General features: G+C 38.0%; 1 protein-coding gene across 1 annotated transcript in view; it reads right to left on the bottom strand.

Moving 5' to 3' along the window:
- Positions 1-16,311, bottom strand: part of LOC138735984 (A disintegrin and metalloproteinase with thrombospondin motifs 19-like) — a 377,361-nt gene that overhangs the window by 64,703 nt on the left and 296,347 nt on the right. Inside the window, exons 16-17 of the mRNA XM_069885117.1 lie at positions 8,689-8,769; positions 6,103-6,260 (exon numbers count right to left, since the gene is read on the bottom strand). Of these exons, the coding sequence (XP_069741218.1) occupies positions 6,103-6,260; positions 8,689-8,769 (239 nt within the window). The remainder of the gene's footprint in view (positions 1-6,102; positions 6,261-8,688; positions 8,770-16,311) is intronic.

The raw sequence follows: 16,311 nt of genomic DNA, 5'->3' as shown, positions 1-16,311 counted from the left end.
TTTGTTGAGAAATTCAGCCCTGCTTTGCTATGCTAAATGTGTTTCTAGTCGCACTAATATATTTTACTTTCCCTTCAAAATTTGCTTGTCAAAGGAATGAAATTTGTAGCTAGATTACAATGCACTAACATTAATAATTTTCTGGACATATAACACTTTACATCACCAAAGAAGCAATTTTTGAATTAATTTTAAATATATTTTCACCAAAGTCATAAAATTCTTGAAGAAATATGTCCATTGCTATCTGGATTCAATGCATTACTCCAATGTTAATGCAAAATTGTCATCACTGTATGGAGTGCGGGTGTTCTCGAAACTGACCCTATATTGATGTTTGCAAGTTAAGAGATATACAAGCAAATAGCTCATCTTGACCTTGATTTTTATCAGTCTGAATAGGCAGGATCACTATTAAAAACACATGATTTTTGTGGAGATTTGAACGCCTGGATAAGTTTTATAATGTTAGTGCTATGTCCACAATAAATTGGATGCATATTTATAACAAGTGTTTCAACATTCCAGTTATGAAGGAGAGAGGTGGATTCAAGAATTACATTTTTTTTTGTAATGTATCTTCAACTGGAACAACTGCACCTTTGATTTTATTAAAGCTATGGTGGAAACTTCTCACTATTTTTAAACTTGTGGAAAATCACTTGTTTAATTATTTGGACTCAATTGACCAATTTAAGCCATGTAATATTTTATTGGTTACTTAAAGGGGAAGACTGCCTCCTCCAAAGCAAATAGTCCTCCATACTCATCTCAGAGGCAAGTGTAGTCCGAAGACTATAAATAGATCCATGTTGTACTGGTCTATAGCTATTCAGATTGTGAACATTTGGAAAACTGCAGCATTTTTCTAATCTTATCTCATTAATTCCAAGACAGTTCATTCTGTTGGTTAATCCCATTTTCAAATAAGGTAAAGATGTGAAAGCAATGTGAAGATTATAAAACTACTTGGAGAACCCATGCCGTAAAATATATTTATTTCCAATAAACTCTCTTCCTTCAGAGTGTGTAGATCACAGACCTACAACATACTTACACTTATGTGAAGGGTAATGAACTCAAGGAGGACAAACCTACACTGTTGAAACCTGCCAGCATGTGGAAGGCACAACGTAAGCAGAGAACTGTGAATAGATATAGTTTGTTAGGAAAAATAAGAGAAATAATACAAGCTTATATAAAATATTGAAAAGAATGTAGAGAGAGTACAGTCAAGCTGAGAAAGTTGTTCAAAAGCATGCAAGGTCATTGGCAGCAGAAGTAAGGAAATTATTATACTTGGCTTATAAATCAAGTCATGAAACCTTAAAAAAAAATCTCAAAAGGGGGAAGGGAGGTTGATTTGTACCCCAGCATAAAAGTCGATGCTGGAAGCACCTCCCCACTGCTCCCCAACACCTCCCCACTGCAGGGCATCATCATTACTGGTCCTACCTGGGACCCTGAGGTTACCGTCGCCGATTCTGCCTGGTAGGCCAAGGTTCATGCTCCCACCAGCCGAACGATATCGCCACTCGAGCTCTGTGCGTCTTTGGCCATTTTTTTTTAACTTACTTAGTTTACAGCTTTGTTACTTGAGATTGGGGGGCTTTTAAAAAAAAAATTGGGTTGTTGCTGGAAGGCCCGGACAGTTCCAAAAATATGCGTCGACTTATACGCTAGATATAACAAAACCATTAAAATGAGGCTAAAAATGGTGGGTCAACCTATCTGCTGGTAGACTTATACATCAAAATATACAATATTTTTTCTTATAAATTTATAGTTAGATTTCAGTTCTGGCACTAATCTTTTGGAAAGATGTCAAGTCCTCTGTTAAGAAAGAAAGACAATTGTCCTCAAGTGGTTCATGGATACAAGTCTTCAATTAAGTGAAGAGAGCAAGCAAGGTGGAGTTGTTCTAATTAAACAGAAAAACATACTAAATATTGAAAGGGCTACATAGAGTGGATGTGGAGAAGATGCTTCAAGTAGACAAGCGAGTCTAGGACTATGCAAGTTTTTGTTTTCACAGAGTTGTGGGTGCCTGGAATGGTGGTGGAGGCTGAAACATTAGGGACATTTAATAGACTATTAGACAGGCACATGTGTGAAGGAAAATGGAAGATTATGGGATATGGAGGGTTTAGTTTTTGTTTGGGATATATGGCTCGGCAAACATCGAGGGCCAATGGGCCTGTACTGTGCAGTAGTGTTCTATGTTCTATGGGGTGTACAGCCTCAGAATAAAAGGATGACCCTGTCGAAAGAGATGAGATTTTTTTTCAGACAGACAGTGGTGAATTTGTGGAAACCAAGTGATTGGGTATGTTTAAAGCAGAGTTTGATAGGTCCTGATTACTAAAGGCATCAATGTTTATGGGGAGAACTCAGGAGAATGGGGTTGAGATGAAAACCAACAGCGATGATATGAATGGCAGAGTAGATGCGACAGACCATATGGCCTAATTATGCTCCTATGTCTTATGGTTTCATTGCTACAACAGTGAGTTAATTGCTACAACAATGAGAAGAATCCATACTGAGCCATACCACAACAGCACTTCGGTAGGTCTGATCAACTGGCTGTACTTCTACTCCTGGCGTACAAGCATAGACTGAAGACCACAGCACCAGTGGTGAAGATGGCAAACTGTAGTTGAAGGAGGCAGACGAGAGTTTGCAGGACTGCTTTGAATCAGTGGACAGGAACATATTCAAGAACATCCACAGACTTGAATGAATATGCAACAGGTGATACAAACTTCACCAAGACCTACATGGAAGAGTGTGCATCCATGCACAAATACCCTAACCAGAAAACCTGAATGAATCATAAAATTTGCAACCTGCTGAGGGCGAGAACAAGGGTGTTTAAGGCAGGGGATTGAAATCTTTACAAGAAGTCCAGGTATGACCTGCAAAAGGCCATTGCTAAAGCAAAGCCACATTTCCAGAGGAAATACACCAGCTATGGCAGGGAGAGGAGGTCATTACAGCCTGCAAAGCGAGGGTGAACATTATAGATGAATGTGATACTTCACTAGCCGATGAGCTAAACACCTTCTATGCCCGTTTTGAGAAAAATAACCAAAGTGCCTACTAGAATCCCTGAAATAGCTGAGGACCCTGTGATATCTGTCTCTGAGGACACATTAGAACATCATTCAAGATGATAAACCCTCGTAAGACAGCAGACCCTGACAGTGTACCTGCAGGGTACAGAAAATTTGTGCCAACCAACTAGCTGGAATCTTCACTGACATTTTCAACCTTTTATTGCGGCTGTTAGAGTTTCCCACCTGCTTTAAAAGGGCATCAATCATCCCGGAACCCAAGAAGTGTACAGTGAGCTGGCTCAACGACTACTGCCCAGTAGCACTTACTTCTACTGAAATGAAATGCCAGAATTAATACTTACCCAAGTAAAGATCTGGACCGACTGCAATTCGACTAATGTCACAATTGCTCCACAGCAGATGCAATATCGCTGGCTCTGCACTCCGCTCTGGATCACCTCAAAAACAGCAATTTATACATATGGCTGCTCTTCACTGACTACAGCTCGGCCTTCAATACCATTATTCCCTCAGTGCTGGTCAAGAAGCTACAAACTCTGGGCCTCTGTACCCTACTCTGCAACTGGATCCTTGAATTTCTCATCAGAAAATCACAGTCAGTACAAATTGGAAACAACATCTTCTCCTCACTGATTATCAACACATTATCAACACATTATCCCCAAGGATGTGTGCTTAGCCCACTGCTCTACTCGTTATACACCCATCACTGTGTGGCCAGATACAATTCCAATCCCATCTACAAGTTTGTGGATGACACCACAGTTGTCAGCAGAATCACAAATGGCAATGAGGAAGTGGACAGGAGGGAGATAGATCAGCTCGTTGAATTGTGTAATGACAAAAACCTTGCGCTCAGTAAATCAAGGAAATGATTGTGGACCAGGAGAAAGTCAGGGGAACATGATCCAGTCCTCATCGAGGGCTCAGTAGTGGAGCGGGTCAAGAAGTTCAAAATCCTAGGTGTTAACATCTCCGAGGATCTGTCCTGAAGCCTCCATGTTGATGCAGTCACAAAGAAGGCTTGCCAGTAGCTATACTTTGTGAGGTGTCTGAGCAGATTCAGTATGTCACCGAAGACTCTCATAAACTTCTACAGGTGTACCATAGAGAGCATTCTGGCTGGTTACATCACTGTCTGGTATGGAGGTGTCAACTCTCAGAACAAGAAAAAAACTCCAGCGGGTTAACTTAGCCTACGCCATCGCTGGAAGCAGACCACTCCATCGAGGACTTCTACATGAGGTGGTGTCTTAAAAAAGCAGCCTCTTTTCCTCAAAGACCACCCCCCCCTCCACCCAGGACATGCCCTCTTCACTCTGCTACCATCAGGAAAAAGGTACAGGAGCCTAAAGACGAACATTCAACAGCACAAGGACAGCTTCTTCCCCCATGCCATCAGATTCCTGAATAATCAATGAACCAAAGACACTGCCTTACTTTTTGTGCACTACCATTTTTAATTTTTATATTATTTGTCGTAAGATGGTTATAATATGAATGTTTGCACGATAATGCTTTTGCAAAACACTGAATTTCATGACTTGTTCATGACAATAAATTCTGATTCTGATTAGTTGAGGTCAAAATTATGAGCTTTTATAATCAGGAATGCTTGCCTGAAAATGAGGTGGATGCAGATCTAATATTTCTCAAAAGGAAACTGGATGAAGAGTTGAATGAAAATTTGCAGGGTAACAGGGAGTGATGAAGGAACCAGATCTTTCATAGAAATGATGCCTACACAATGAGTCAAATGGCCTTTATACTTCACAATTTCCTTTCACCCCTTGCTCATTCAGCTCATTCAGGTAAAATGGACAGCTAAGCTACCGAAAAAAATCTCAAAGGGAGAATTTTGTTTGTTTACTATACTTTTTCCTTGAAAGGGAAATTGACATATTTTGTTAAGACAGACAAGGGATGACAAAATGTGCATTGCGTACCATTCAGCATCATTGCCATGTCATGCAGGATTAGACTTGGTTATTGGGGCAGGGATGGGGTTTAACAAGAGAAGTCACTCTGGGAAATGAAACAATCCTGTGTGGCTGAGATGACGATGGTGGAGATTGTGTAAAAAGATGGGTGAGCAGTGTAGGGAGTGTGATCTTGGCCAAGTTCAGAGTGCTGAATACTTGGCCTGGGCCACAGGATGTCAGGAACAAAACAGGCAGTTTCTAGGTTCACGATTCTCAGAGTCAATGCTAACTTTTGCCAGTGAGGTGAGGAGGGGGAAGGAATTGAGGGTCAGGGCTTTTTGGAGGGATGTCACTAACAAGATCATTCAGAGAAGAGTGAGTTATGGATAAGGACAAGGTGCCAAGCATGAGATTGGGAGTGGTTTTGGATTGGGGTTTAAATAGAAATCAGTGTCATTTTTAGGATCAAAGGCAACCATTTTACCTTCCCTACAGCAGCTCAAAAACAAAATGGTATTAGAATTTATAATTTCCAAATAAACTTACCTACGGATGATAAACAACAAACACTGCAGATGCTGGAAAGCTAGAGCAACACTGGAAGAAGTTAGTGGGTCATGCAGCATCGATGGAAGGCAACCTTTCAGGCCAAAGTCCTGAAATCTAGATAAAGGGTTTTGACCTGCAATGTTGACTATTTATGATCAGTTGAGTTCCTCCAGCATTTTGTTTATTGCTCCAAATCAAAGGTTGACCTTTCTGGGCAGAGACCCCTTGTAATCTATATCCTGTCATGAAAAATGGTAAAGACCCTTAAGGTGTTGGACTCTGCCCTAAAGTACTCTGAGGGGCAGCAAAGTGTGAACCTCAAAGACAGTGGTGTGCCCAGAAGGAAAAGCTTTCTCACATATCTTCGAATATTTTTTTTCTGGGTTTTCCATTTTACTACATAATACTACATTTGTGGTTAATCACTAAAGATTTGCAAAAATCATGCATATAATATTTATAAAGAAAATAAATTTCTCCTGACAAATATTATTGAGAGTGACATTGAGAAAAATCAGAACGGAGAAAATAAGACATTCCAAAGGCCATACCATAAGATGCAGAGGAGATGTAGTTGGACCTTTTGCAGAAATTTTTTCCCAGAATCCTCTTCTAACATAATGCACCATAGTTCCAGCAATATTAAAGGTTCCTGGATGTTCGATCTTCCAGTCACTGTTAATGGAATGTTTGCTGGTATCACGCAGAGCTGCAAGAAGTATTACATTTAGAGATGTTCATTTAATGGAGGATGAATTGGATGGAAACAGTGAGGTAAATAAAAAGCTGTACAGCCTGAATTTTGACAAAGTATGGATGCATTAAAATGGTAAACCGAGCAACTTCTGATACGAGTACACAAATCAATAGGAGCAATTTTTTATAGCTTTTATACAATACGTGATCTGATGGCTGGCAGTGGGGCGAGGAGTACAATCTGATGATGGGACTATGGAAAGGAGCTAGGTTGCCATGCTTGAAGGAGAGCTGTCACAATGGATAAGCATTTTATTAGAAAAGAACCTGGCTGGATTCCACAGCCTGGGACCTGCTTAGGAAGGAACTTTTAAAATGGCAATGAAGGCTCGTAAGCATTACTAAAGCTTGGTTTGACATGAGCAGTATGTGCCACCAGTGGACCATAAATAAATCAATTAAAGTTGCACAAGACATCCTGGTGCATGGTGCACTCCACTGGACATATCAGGAATCCTCTGTGAGTTGGTCCTCCTCCACTGATGGCTCAAATGGAAAAAAAAGTCACAAACTTTCTAGAACTTGCAGAAAGACCACAATCTTCTTTTGCAAATGCTTTTTTCCCAAAGAGTTAAATTGAATCATAGAGTGAACAAAAGTGTGGCATTGTGCAATATGATTATTTCAAAATTCATGCGCTGTAAATCTAATAGATTCTTGTGGAAGTTTAGTGCAAATACTTTAGTTTCCTGCACAGCCTTGGAAGAAGGCCTGTGTATGTGAGCTGTGAATTTACTTGGCAATCTATGAATGACATAACACCGAGAAAACTGCTTCCTCAGTTGAGGTAGGAGTGAGCCCTTTGACCGGCACTATTCATTTTTCAAGTAAATCAGCTTCGGAAATTCCATTGTTGGGAGGGTAATCTATTAAATTTGAGGGCATTATGATTGCAGCACATGGAAAACACCTGTTTAGATATATATTTATATAAATAGAAAATTTAACACAGGGCCTTTATGGTTTTGTCAAATGATTAATTGACACCATAGATTTTTCAGTTCACTTTGTTAATAGAGGAATCCTTGAGGATAATACCCATAAATTATAACTCATAAACTATGGTATTTTATGCTGACACAAGAGCAGTTTAACCAATGTAAAACTGTAACATTTTACCTTTGTCAGACTTGAGGTATTAAATTACTGATTCCATGGATGTGAATTATATTCTACTTTTTGACAGCTCCAGATTTTAGGTACAGTACACTACTTTCAACTGTACTATGCATATAACCATATAACCATATAACTATTTACATATTTAATAACATCCTATTCCAGGAATAACTCAGTTTATTTTCTCACACAAAGTAAAGCTCATGCAATATTACTGAAGATTTGTTACACGTCCACAAATAAATAACAGAAAGTTAAGTTTTCTCTGTAAAGTCTGATGTCTCCACTCAGTTCATGCAGATTCTGCATGCAATTCTTTAAAAAAAAAATTGTGATAAATGTTTAATCACTTTAGATTTTTGGATCTCCTGGAAGAAACCAGAAGAAATAACACAAAAGGAAAGAAAATTTTGGTGGACAAAGATTTATATAGCAATTGACTGAATCATAACCTCTCTGTTTCCTGTCAGGAGAATTAAGAAGTTCTAAATACCTGCCTTCAACTTCAAAAGCATTATGTAAGGGTCGTTCCATAATTATATCAACAAGACTGCCTGACTGTGAATGTTTTTTTTTTCGTTCAGGTTCAGTAAAGAATCCATTGTGAAATTTTCCAGATTGCAAACTTCCTTTGGTATTACATACTTCAAAAGAAATGTGAATAATTCACCTTTGTATCACTCCCATTTCTAGAGACAGGTAAATTGGTGTCCCTTTACCACCCTATTATTTGTTCCTTAATTTGATTGTCTAAATGTGTTATGAATGCCTTGAAGAAAATAGCTTATCCCAGGACAATAAGTAATATCATTACAATTTCTGTAGAAGTTTGCATTTATCACCATAACTTCTAAAAAAAAACCATAATATTCTGCTACATAAAATAAACAAGGTTTCTCAAAGATTTATAATTTTTGAGTTGGTTACCCTGAAAAAAATCAAAACCATAAAATCACTTGTAAAGTCACACTGATAGAAAGACATTAACACCTGCACATCAACCAGCATGGAATTATTATATTAATTTAGAATTACTGAAAATAAAGTTTGATGAAAGGATTGGACTACTAATCACTTCTTCAGTATTGGAATTGTGTCTTTTCTTGAATTGGCAATTTGGAGGGAGGATGTGAAAAGATAACTGGCAAAAAAAAATGACACCAAAGGAACACTACCCTGAATTTTTTAAATACTATCCTAGGGTTTTTTCTCTTTAAACAAAATGACGTTGGTCAATGAGCAACGAGGAGTTATAATATTACCAAGATAGCTGTGGGCTGGTTTTTCTTCAACAACTCGAATCCTTCTTGCTCCTGCAGGTATAACCAGAGCTTCAACGTAACCTGGAAACAAAACACAAACTTTAGAAAGCTGTTGGGCAAACAAGACTGTGACCCTGATTTGCCAAAGGAACATGAATTTCAAAGTTTGCAGATGTCCTAAAGATAATAAATAATTCAGAAGTTTGTGGACACAAGGAGACTGACAAACATGAGAGATATATTGCATATTAACACATTATGCCATCATAATGCTAGTTACTGGTATATTCAACAGATGATAGATAATGGAAGTAAATTGGGAAGCAGTTTTGCAAGAAGATTGAAACAAATGCAAGAATTTTGGAGAAGTGACAAGGAGCAGGGGCAGGATATTTGGCCCGTTCCTCAGTTAAAAAGGAGACATCTCCAACAGTGCTCGGCTGCCTTGGAGAATTATTCTGTACTACCTACTCATGCATCTGCAGTGGGGCACAACCCCACATATTTCTGACTCAGAAGGAATAAAGGTGCCACATTATCATAAGAAATGCAGCCAAATACTTGTACAGATAGAAAAATATACTTGATGACATGTAAAAAAATTAAGTATAATAGCTGATGTAAATATAAATAGGGCCTAACACTTGCAATATATCAGATCCTCTAGAGGAATACAGTTACATAATAAATAAAATATTCATTGAAATACACATAGGAATAACTATTTATAACAAAGATTATTTGGTACATATTTATGGGTGCATTTAGATTGTTTTGTTATTATTTTGAAAATGCTTTCTTTTGCAGACAATATAATTATAGGAGTGGATAAAATCTGAGATAAAAGCTGTGGTGATCTACGAATACTTCTTGTGCTTTCAGTTTGGTGATGGTGTAAGCTTTTTGGAAGAATGAAAAAAAGTCAACATAAAGCAAATGCTAATACCTAAGAAAGAAAGAATACATGAAGGAAAATGTCATGGCTGCTCTGCCACTCCCATGGGTATTGTCAGGAGATCAAAGCCCATAGTGCGAGGGAAAATGCCAAGTAAAAATATGAAAAAAAAACTGTCCTGGATCAACCACATTGATGCAATGGCTAAGAAGCCACACGATGGCCTCTACTGCCTCAGGGAGCTTAGGAAATTTGGTACGTCCTTGGTGTCCCTCAGCAACTTCTACAGATGCACTATTGAGAGCATTCTGTCAGGATGCATCACTCTGTGGTACAGGAGCTGCTTCATCCACAACTGTAAGAAACTGTGGCAAATTGTGAATGCAGCTCAGACCATTGGATGAACCTCATTTCCCTTCACTCCGTCTATACCTCCTGATGCCTTGGAAAAGCAGCCAACATACTAAAGGGCCTATCCCACCCAGCCACACACTCTTCTCTCACCTCTTGTCAGGAAGAAGACTCAACAGTGTGAAATCACACACCACCAGATTCAATGACAGTTTCTTTCTTGCTACAATCAGATGATGGAACAAACCTCCATTCAAATTGATCTCCTACTCTCTATAGTTTAATTCTGCTGTACTAATGTGTGGACAGACTTGCTGGATAGCACACAAAACAAACCTCTCACTGTCCCTCAGGATAATAAATGTAAATTTGTAAATGTGCAGACAAAAACTCTTGCTCTTCAGTATCTCTCATGCAATGTATGTATATATTTCTTTTCCAATATTCCAAACACATACAGTAAAACCGGTTATTGAGAATTCAAGCAACCGGCAAAGAAAAAATATCAATGTAAACAAATAAATAAATAATAAGATAAATAAAAATTGAAATAAAAGTTTAAAGTGTTAAAAGACAATGTTCTCTGAAGTAACACATTATGCTTTGGTGAGGATGGGAGCAAATATTCAGCCAGCAGATTACTATGGTCATGCTTTGCTCATAGCAGTTGTTTGAATAAATTAGGGTTTGAATAAGCTGGTGTTGCCCAGGACAAAGTGTTGGTTGATGCTGCTTGTCATTGGGATAACTCTATTGAAGTGCCTCCATCTCCCTGTTTAGTAAGAGTCTTTATATTTATTAGCATATTATTAAGTATATTAGTAAAGCTGTAAACTTTGATGGGGGGGTGGGGGGCTAATTATGATGGCAGCATAGTTAACATAGTGGTTAGCATAGCACCAGCAACCAGGGCTTGAATTTAAATTTTGTGAGTTATGGGAATTACCTGATTAAAATGAATATTACACAATGAAGGACTACAATATTGAGTTTTTTCAAATTACATTTTGCATTGTCTTTTGGCTTTTAAAATGTTTATTCTTAATGCTGGTGTATTAAGAGTGTGTAAGAGTGTGGCATTGTAAGATTGTGTCTCAATCAACCAGAAAACTCACTTAACTGGCATCTACAAATTTCCATAGCTGCCAGATACTGGGGATTTTACTGTAATTGAAATTTTACAATTTTTATTTCTAAATAGTCATTGAATATGACCATTACTACATTAATATACAACATAGAATATAATAAATATCCATATTTTATAGTCAATTTCATTAATTTCTTTGTCTATTCAGCATTCAACATGTATATTTTGACAACAATTTGCAGGATGATTATCCTGATTTATACGTGTAAAAAGGCATTATCTTTGGTTAAAATGATAAGAGATGCTTTATGATGAACTTGTCGCCATTCAGCACCATGTTAGGCTCTGTTTAAATTTTGAATTTAGTGTCAAGCGGATTTGTCAATTTATTTTAAATGTAATCCCAAATTAAATGTTTACACATCTTCCCAGGAAGTAAGCAAATATAGTGCTAAACAATTTGATTATGTGTACAAATTTAAATAAGAAGACAGCATTTAGGATGACTATGACAAAAAAATCTTCAAGTTCTGAAAGGATGGAACAATGTAAATAGATATTTGATTCAGGTAATTGAATGATCCCAAATGAGGGTCATGGATACCTTTAAATAGGGTCCAAAAGAAAAGAAGTGAAGCATTTTGACCGAGTTGTGATATTTCCAGTTAATTTCAAGCTTAGGTAATTGAAGGAGATACCAAACAGAGAAAGTGATTTCCAAATGAAAAGTTAGGGGATAAACTTCCAGAATTGCTATTCATGTCTGACTCTATTGTATATGTCAATGCCACCTAAATGCTGTAAATTTGGATATGTTAATTAGAAGCAGATACGGAGTCCAAAACCAGCAGCAATGGATATGCACCGCCTCACAAAGGGGTACTTAAAAATATTTTAAAATTATATTTGAACAAGAAAACAGAATTAAACTTTAACTTATTACTTAACCTACTTAATCTCCCCGCTAATACTAAGCGCAGGTGTGTGTAATGTGTATTAAAGATTAGAAAACTTCTTTGGATCACAGTTCAATCTTACTAGTTGCAGGGAATTCTTGTACTGTGCACAGAAGTTAGCCTTAACAAAGTTCGCCGGTCTTTGGTCTTTGATGTGGATTGAGAACTGGCTGACAGGTAGAAGACAGAGAGTTGGGATAAATGGCTCATTTTCTGATTGGCAGGCAGTGACCAGTGGGATACCACAGGGATCTGTACTGGGACCCCAGCTGTTCACAATTTACATTAATGATCTGGATGAGGGGATTGGATGTAATATCTCCAAATTTGCAGATGACACTAAGCTAGGAGGGGTTGTGTGCACGGAAGAGGGGGGTCAGGAAGCTCCAGTGTGATTTGGATAAATTGAGGGACTGGGCAGATACATGGCAAATGCACTACAATGTGGATAAATGTGAGGTTATCCACTTTGGTAATACAAACCGGAGGGCAGATTACTATTTGAATGGCAATAGATTAAGAGATGGGGAAGTGCAGAGAGACCTAGGGGTACTTGTACATCAGTCTCTGAAGGTGAGCATGCAGGTACAGCAGGCGGTTAAAAAGTCAAATGGTATGTTGGCCTTCATATCAAGAGGGTTTGAGTATAGGAACAAGGATACCTTACTGCAGCTGTACAGGGCCTTGGTGAGACCCCACCTGGAGTAATGTGTGCAGTTTTGGTCACCTTATCTAAGGAAGGATGTTCTTGCAATGGAGGAAGTGCAGAGGCGATTCACCAGGCTGATACCTGGAATGGCAGGAATGACTTATGAGGAAAGATTGCGCAAATTGGGATTGTACTCCCTGGAGTTTAGAAGATTGAGAGGGGATCTCATAGAGACATATAAAATTCTGGCAGGACTGGACAGAATGGATGCAGATGGGATGTTTCCAATGATGGGAAAATCCAGAACCCGGGGCCATGGTTTGAGGATAATAGGCAAACCATTTAGGACTTAGATGAGGAGGAATTTCTTGACCCAGAGGGTGGTGAATCTGTGGAATTCATTGCCACAGAGGGCAGTAGAGGCAGGTTCATTAAATATATTTAAGAGGGAATTAGATCTATTTCTTCAGTATAAGGGTATTAAAGTTTACGGAGAGAAGGCGGTGACGGGGTACTGAACTTTAAGATCAGCCATGATCTCGTTGAATGGCGGAGCAGGCTCGAAGGGTCGAATGACCTACTCCTGCTCCTATCTTCTATGTTTCTATGTTTCTATATTGATACTTTGGTGCTCTTTTGCAAAAAGAAGCAGTCTGCAAAAGTCCTGCAAATATTCTGTGTTTTAAAATGTCTGTGTGCAACTTGATCTAATAATCCTTCCCAATACACTTCTAAATACTCTGTCATAAAGCCAATGAGTGCCTGTTTTAGGATCTTTATACCGAATTCAGCAAATATAGAGGAACATGGACAAAAGATGCAGCATTGTGCCTTCTTTTCAAAGGATACTTCACTTAAACAAACAATGGTGGAGTATTTCTTCTTTTGGCAAAAATAATCGATCTTGTGCATACAAAAGGAGAGTTTGTTGGTAAAATCTAAAATATGTGTAATGTGCACAAACAAGGTAGACTACAGGGATAAATTGGCTAGAGCAGACAGGGAACACAGGGTATATGGTGGAACAGTTGAGGAACAGCCTCAAACAGATTTTTCATAGTACTCATTAAAAGTGTATTCAAATTAAACATAAGAAGAGAGAGTAAGGGGAGGAAGAGCCAGCCTTGGTTAACTAAGGAAATAATGGAAAGCATAAAATCATACGAAGTCACCAAGACTAGTCAGAGACTGGAAGATTGTGAAAATTTCAAAAAGCATCAAAGAGCCATTCACCAAATAATAAAGGAATGGAAGATAAATCATGAAAAAGTAAACTAGCACAAAATATAAAAACAGATGGTAAAAACTTTCATCATTATATTGTGAAAAAGAGTAGCTAAAGTGAATGTAGTTCCTTGTTGGATGAGAATCGAAATTAGTATTGGGTAACGTAGAAATGACCGAGGCCTTGAATTTTGTGTCAGTTTTCACAATGTAAGACACGTTCACAGAGACTGCATCAGAACAAATCTAATAAGGGGGCATTAGGGTAATCACAGGGGGAGGGGGGGCTCAATCTGCCGTAGATGTGCAGTTTGTGTTTAGATGGGGGGGACAATCTCATTTGGGGGGGTGCATGGCCATGAAGCCCCCCCCCCCTACCGTGATGATGACCCTGCACATTCAGCATGCCATAGGATGCAATAAGAGGTGAGGCCCTTGATACAATTCCTCTTACTTGGAAATAAAGACTAGTTTCTTCTCATAATTTCAAAAAATTGTGTAAAGTTGGATCCCTTAGCCTCCTGTGCTCTGGTGAATGAGAAAACCCCAGATTATCCAGCCTCTCCTTTTAACTCAAGCCCTCCAGTCCCAGCAACAATCTTGTGAATCTTTTTGCACCTTTACCATCTTAATGGGATCCTCTTTCAGATTATGCTTTGTGTACCTTATGTACTTGGGATGCTGCAGCAAGTAGGACTTTCAATGCATCTGTATTTTGTTGGCTTGAACCACAAGAGGAAAGTGGTGTCATGAACATACTGTGACAATAAAAATGTTAGAGTTTTGAAACTGCACCCAATACTCCAAGATCTAAGATGGCATCTCAACTCCTGTATTCAATCCCTTACTGACAAAGGCAAGTATGTCAAACACCTTTTTTACCACCATTTTCAGAGAACAATATGCCTGCACCTGCGTCTCTCTGTTCTGGAATGCTCTCCAGATCTCAACTCTTGTATATCCTGCCCTGGTTTGACTTATAAAAATGCATCACCTCTATCTTATGTGAATTAAATTCCAACTTTTGTGTTTTAAAAGATTTGGAGCAAATTCAAACATTATATATTCATGTTAAAAATCTACATCTGGAAATAAATCCTTTGTTGGTTGTACTAGTATGACTGCAAATTATACTCTCTGTCTCAAATTCATTCCTTGAATTTTTTTTTTAAATATTTTAGTTTTGTTCTTTTTTCCATAAGTATAGAGAGTAAACTCTCCAATATCAAAGTGAATATATATTTAAAAAAACATTTTTTTCTTACCAAAATCAAATACAACAACCCTTCACCAACCCCCTTCCTTTTTCACACCACGCCTCTTACTTGAAATCAATTGAATGAAGTTCAGGGTTATAATACCTGGTGATGCTGCGTAATAGCCAGTATAGCACTATTGACTTGGATTGAATTACTTGGCAATTATTGTTTGGAAATATATGCAGTGACACTAAGTATAGACCATCATAAAATTCACTAGCATGGTTGAAAATTTACTGCAGTTTTAATATATTGTACCTTGACAGCTACACGCTTACTCAGTTTGTGCCTTGGGAAAATTACTTGCCAATTTTAAGTGCCTGCCCAAAGTAAGTAATGCCATTGAAATTTTTAAGGGAATGACTATTAAAATAATGCAAGGACACATTATTTCTCAAGGAGTAAATCAAGCAGCTTTTTTTTTAGAATCTGTTTCTTTGTACTTTAACTAATATTTATTAACTTTGATAAACAGGTTCTGACAGACAATTATAGCCTTAATGTTTTCAGGAATGATAATGGTAATAGGGAGTTAAATTTAAGTTGCTTGTAAGAGGAAATGTTGTGTAAAAAGTAGTGCCTCGGCAGAAGTAAATAATCGTGCCATGAAATGATGATTGGATTGGGTGATTATATGAAAGTACTTGGCAATGAGAAAGTTTTTCGCCATTCAAAGATATAAAATTACCTCCTTCAACTCATTTCCCTTGCTCTAATGTTCTTTGTGGAAGTGAAAGCAGATAATACTGCACCTGTGATAAATACCGCTAAGGATCTACCTTTTGTCCTCTTCTAATTAGGACCACCTTCCACTGCCTATGAATTGTCACACTGACTGACATTCACTACTTGAGCGTCAAACATTCCATTGACCAATATTGCGAAGAACAAAGTAATCCAAAACTTATCTATTTGCCATTTCCTGCTCTTAGCCTTCAGATATTTTGGACCACCATGTCTGCAAGTATTTCTCTAAATCTCTTAGCCTCTCTACAAATTTAACTTGAGTCCCAACTGCAAACAAATGCCCCAAAAACCCAATCCCACCACCTTCCCAGCAATTGCCTGAGCTTGAATCACATTGTTTACAGCCCCCTGACAATAGAGTATATATGAATTGAGGAATAACCTTCTATTATCTCCGTAACATGGCTTGCCTCTGCCTCAACTCATCTGTTGATGAAATATCCAATGATTTT

The sequence above is a fragment of the Narcine bancroftii genome, chromosome 1, assembly GCF_036971445.1.
Source record: "Narcine bancroftii isolate sNarBan1 chromosome 1, sNarBan1.hap1, whole genome shotgun sequence".
NCBI lineage: Eukaryota > Metazoa > Chordata > Chondrichthyes > Torpediniformes > Narcinidae > Narcine > Narcine bancroftii.
Note: the sequence above shows the minus strand (reverse complement) of the source record. Positions and strands in the feature narration are given on the sequence as shown.